At 38.8% G+C, this 5,438-nt stretch overlaps 1 protein-coding gene across 3 annotated transcripts in view; it reads right to left on the bottom strand.

Moving 5' to 3' along the window:
* The window catches only part of LOC135089668 (calcium-activated potassium channel slowpoke-like), a 141,833-nt gene that overhangs the window by 682 nt on the left and 135,713 nt on the right, over positions 1–5,438 (bottom strand). For 2 of the 3 annotated variants that reach the window (XM_063985565.1, XM_063985567.1), the window contains 2 exons: positions 4,668–4,823; positions 1–3,997 (listed from right to left, as the gene is read on the bottom strand). The exon at positions 1–3,997 is cut by the window's left edge and continues 682 nt beyond it. In XM_063985565.1, coding sequence (XP_063841635.1) covers positions 3,778–3,997; positions 4,668–4,823 — 376 coding nt within the window. In that variant the 3' untranslated portion in view covers positions 1–3,777. The remainder of the gene's footprint in view (positions 3,998–4,667; positions 4,824–5,438) is intronic. The other variant, XM_063985566.1, reaches the window with a different exon arrangement.

Here is a 5,438-nt window from a genome sequence, read left to right as displayed (position 1 = left end):
ACAGGCACACTCACAATAAGGCTACAATTCTTAATATCAGGAGACTTTCATCCATACACATCTGTATTAGCGATTAATGTATGTTGGTGTAACTGCACACTGCTGATGTTTGCTTGGTGAGCATTCTGTCCTAATCTCACACTTTTCCACAAACCTGATGTACCAGTTTTTCCAGTACTGGCTGTAGTTCATAAGTATTCCTAATTATTCACTCTTAATAATTTCCTTTTAAGTGTTATCCATAATTTTATGAAGACTATATCTTACTCCAATGTCAGTTAAATAATATGTCAATTAAAATACTGAAACTTACAATCAGGAAGGCTTAGAAATAATTATGCCACTTGTCTTTAAAAACATTTCTGACATAAAACAAAAGCATGCCAGACATAAATATTATGCCTGGCAAGAGACTTACAAGTCAATATTTTAGCCAGTTTATATAAGTTTTCCTTGAATTTTAAAAATTTGCCTTATATCTTTGCAACATAAACAACATAAGGCAGGCTTCCTAACAACGGCCCAACAACAGGGTGGGTGAGAGAGCACACAGATGGTGGGTGAGGACTGAGCTTAAGACACACCAGAGCCCAAGTCAGAGGTAACAGTTGAATTATGACTTGATTCAGAATGCACACATTCAGAGTGAGGTTAATGTTTGAAAAGAGAATTGCCAAATTCTTAATGACATATTTCTAGAATATTATGCTAGTTATGCAATTAAAGACAACTTATATATTCCCCTCATGATTAAAAACCCTTCATAACAAAAAGCTAGTCTTAACTCTGGATTTAGTTTCCAAAGATCATATATTCACTATTAGGTAATAGAAGCCAGAGCATATAAGAAACAAACAGACATCACTCAATACAAAACACATTTCATAATCTGAGGAAAATGCAAGGATAAATAGTGTACAGTGATTTCATAAACATTTCAAAAAGAAGCACAATTATCATGCAGTACATGACACCTGGAACTATAGTACATATCACATTTCATGTATAATCATGTTTTCAGCATAGTTCATTCTAGGCATTTACTGCATGACCACTGGTGGTCTGAAAGGGGACAGAGTCAGGGTCTTTTCAAGAAGGGGACTAATTTTCATAATCTTGATAAACAAGGCTGGGCTCTTGGGCAATGCTCACTTGAGAGAAAGACATCCCTCCACCACTCTCTGACCCTGCCCCCATACGGCCTGGAAGGTGTGAGGCAGGCAGGATGCTAGGGTGAAGTGCAGTCAGTTGGCTGGTGACCAGGGGACAGCAGTGGCCTAGCAGTCTTGTCTCACCGATATTACATCTGATTTCTGAGTTATTATGTGTTCATTCCAAGTCACTTCTTAGTTGTTTCAATTTAAGCACCGTTAAAGTGAAGTATTAATTTCAGAGGTATTTTATTTCTTCAATGAATAACTTTTAAATTGCACTTTTTTGATCACCATTTCATATTTTCTCACCAGTTGGCTGACAAACCCATGCACCTTCTACTGGCCTTTCTTATAAGAAAAGAGAAGTCATGATTGAAGAGAAATAAAAACTCATTAAGCTCTTGGCATTTGTAAGGCAATAACAACACAGTGCAACCAGAGAGATGCGCTTTCTGAGTCCTGGATAGCTCATGCGCTAATTTCTCCCCAGCAGCAGGTGAGGAGGGTAAGCCTCCAACTTCAGCTTAGCAACCGTCCTTATTTCACAGATGATTCAGTGCAGCACACATCTTCATAGGAGTTGAGAGAATATGCATGAGTAGATATGAAGAACACTCTGGTGAATATTGACACTCAAGCATTGATCTTGTGATCTTTACCACTGACAAAAAGGGTCATTATGAGCCAAGTTCCTAGAGTTACTGTAAGTAGGAACGAGGACAATATATCATTGCACACTGTGGATCAAAACAGGATATTGTTAACATCAGAATTATGGAATGGCATACCATACAAACTAGGATATGATCACAGGGGTCAATATGACTCAGCATAATGGGAGCACAACCCCCAAGCCCAGGCTGAGGTGGGCCACCAGTAAACACAGCCACCACACTTCAGATGGCCACCTACTAGTGGACCACAGTGGACTAGACCCCAAGATAAATTCTCACACCCTGGAGCATTAGTGGACAAAGAAGTCAACACAAAGACAACATGATATAGCATCCACCCGTGGGACTCCACTGAATATGTCCCCTTGTGACCGAGAGCAGTTTGTATTAGGATGAGCTAATGAAACAGTAAATGAAAAAAGTGGTGAAAGAAGCAGTACGAACATTGACTGTCCACCTCAACTGATACTGCAAGATGAGAGTGGCAGTATGGGTCACAAGTGACCACACTGGACCTTTGGAGTCCAGTGTCCTGGTGCTCCATGGACATGGCACCAATATAAATTTTGATTTGTGAAATGCATTTCCTTACATCTTTTGACAACTTGAAACTTGCAGTCTTTATTCACAGCAATGTTTTATATGATAAACTTTGTCAATAATACACAACTAAGTAAAAAACTATAACATGTAACATTTTTCAAACTCTTCTCTAAACAATTTGCAGATAAATACATTTCTGAGCCTACATCATACTGAACAACTATCCCTGGCTATACAGTGCTTGTGGAAATTATTTGTCCTCTGTGCAAGAATTTTGGAAGGCCATTTTAAACTGAGGAAGAAGAGGTATTACGAATAGATAAACAAAATATATATAGTACACCATATCCCTAATAAAAGAAATCTATACATAGTAAGAACCTAAATAGAGGATAGTTAAATTTATAGTTACAAAATCAGTCAATATAGTCAAAACTACCTAAGTTATGCACAGAATACAGAAGAAAATACATCAATAAAATCTTACATTTTTCTTCTAATGTAGCATCCCCACTCTCAAACAGACCTAGACCTTTCATGTCAGATGACCAGGAATACAGTGATAAACTTTCAGGAAGGACAGTTTGGACACCTCTGAAACTGGGCCTGTTATTCTGGCTGGTCTCTGCCATGTGTCTAGGAGAGTTTGAAGGACCCTGAATACGAGAGCACTTGCTGCAGGTGTGACTTGTACGGCTGCTGGGCCGATGTGTCTGTGAGCCGGGCATGTGCAGGCTGACTTACAACGGGTAACTAAACTCAGGGTTGACAATGGAGCTACACCCAAACCACCTGGGACACTAGCGAGTGAGTCAAGGTAGCAACTTTGCATAGTTGGAACATCCTATTACAACTGTGAACTTCCCTATGTCAAAAGTCCGCGATCCCACACAAAAGTAGAGAATAACACACTGGATACTCATTCAAGCATCAATACTGTATTTACATTTCAGAGATGTTAGAGACCACATGAGGAATTGTCATTATTTCATTCCTATGGATGAAATGAATGTACACAAAACAGTATGAACACACATGAACTAATGAGTGATGAAGCACACATGGGCCACTGCTTGTGTAGTGAGGTGGATGACACCTCTTCTTGTGCTGGGACCATCTGGAACACAACAGACCAAAAATCCACTATAGGAGGCTGAGGTGACTACAAGGGATGTGAATATGTACCAAGAGGAGATTGAGTGAGGGAAAATGTAGTGGGGGAGGACGGCTGAAACACAGCACGGGGCAGCTGCCATACGCTGTTGTGCTTCATGGGCACTGGGCGGCTGGCAGCAGCAGCTGATGAGCGGGTGGTGTGTTGTGGTGTTGGTGTGGTGTTGGTGCAGCGCTGGACTCTTTTAGATGTAGGAGTAGGGTCCGTCAGTGAGGGCGCTACAGAGGAGGAGTCAGGAGTTGTCTTCTTTGGACATGTCTCCTCGGTTAGGCTTGTACTCCAGGCCAGGGTCGAACTGCATGAGGACAAACACCTGGTCGGTGGGCAGCAACGTGAAGTCATCTGGTGGGTTGGTTATCACATACCGCTTGGACGACGCGTCACACGAACTTGATGTGTCGCGGAATCTGCAGTCCAAACCAACGGCAGATTGAGGAACCATACGGAGTGTTCTGTAAATCAATTTCATATCTCACGAGCATAGCGAAAATGATATCTCATAAAACAAGAGTTCCGATCCTCGAAACAATTTACAAGCTTGCCCAATGGCCATGCTACTGTACAAGAAGTGCAGAAATGTCTCATAAGCCGTGTGTTTAAAAGCAGGTTTACATACTTTACAAAGCCTACTTTTGCAGGCCTGAATAAGTTATATCAGGATTTTAACAAGCCAGGTGCATACACACTTTGTGAAACATTACAATAGCTTACTTTTACAAACCATTATCTATTGATGCAAAAGGCTCTCTTATTTAGAGGTCCGCTCTTACTGAATATTGAATACCATTGAAGGGTATAAAGTGCACAAAGCTGATATATAAATACATGGGAGGAGAAAGGAAGAAGGAAAGGGAGGGAAACTTGTGATAAAAGGTGGAAGTGGAATACATAATGCCCTAGTCCAATATCATGATTGTCGAATTGAATTATTTCTGTTTTATTTGCAGACAATAATTAATCTTAACAAGTCATTAATTTGGACCAAGCCTCAACTCCTTTTTACTTGTGAGACACTCATGAGTAGCAGTGGGTGACACTGTTGTATGGAATAGCTGGAGATACCAAGTGTGTGAGGTGCGGGTGGGAAGGGAAAAGGAAAGGACAGTGGTGGTGCCTACTTACCTGTACAGACCGATACAAAGCATGCCATAGTTCCGCAGAGCTGCGCAGAAGAGGTCTCCATACTTGCCACCTTCACCAAACTGACCCAGTGGGCCATCGTACAGGGAGATTTGGCCCACTTGACAGCGATCCCGGTTAGCCAAAGTCTCAGGAGTGCTGGAAGTAAAGTTTTAGTAGTTACGCAGCTTTGTAACTGCTATGAGGCACTCATCTCTATAAGAGTTGTGATGTTCCAATGAACATTAAGTAACTGTACATTTGTAGTATAAAAAAAAAAAAAAAAAAGGGTCAAGCAGGGCAGATATTTTGGTCTGTATCACTAGATGACAACGTCACAAATTTTTCCATTTAAAGTCCACTTGCACAGCAGTTAGAAATTATTTAGTACTAATAAATCTGAATTAAACTGAAAAAGTCCAGTTTTGTATTTTAAATTTTATCCAATCATTACTGATCATGGATAAAACATATAAACACAATTTTATAAGAACCTATAATAATTTGATAATTACAATAATCTATTTAACCTTAATGTGGATATGAAATGTCAACACACACCCAACAGTCTTACAAATCAATATATATATATATATATATATATATATATATATATATATATATATATATATATATATATATATATATATATATATATATATATATATATATATATATATATATATATATATATATATATATATATATATATATATATATATATATATATATATATATATATATATATAATGTTAGTACATATACTGATACAAA

Source organism: Scylla paramamosain, chromosome 33 (genome assembly GCF_035594125.1).
Source record: "Scylla paramamosain isolate STU-SP2022 chromosome 33, ASM3559412v1, whole genome shotgun sequence".
NCBI lineage: Eukaryota > Metazoa > Arthropoda > Malacostraca > Decapoda > Portunidae > Scylla > Scylla paramamosain.
This window is presented reverse-complemented; position numbering and strand designations above follow the sequence as displayed.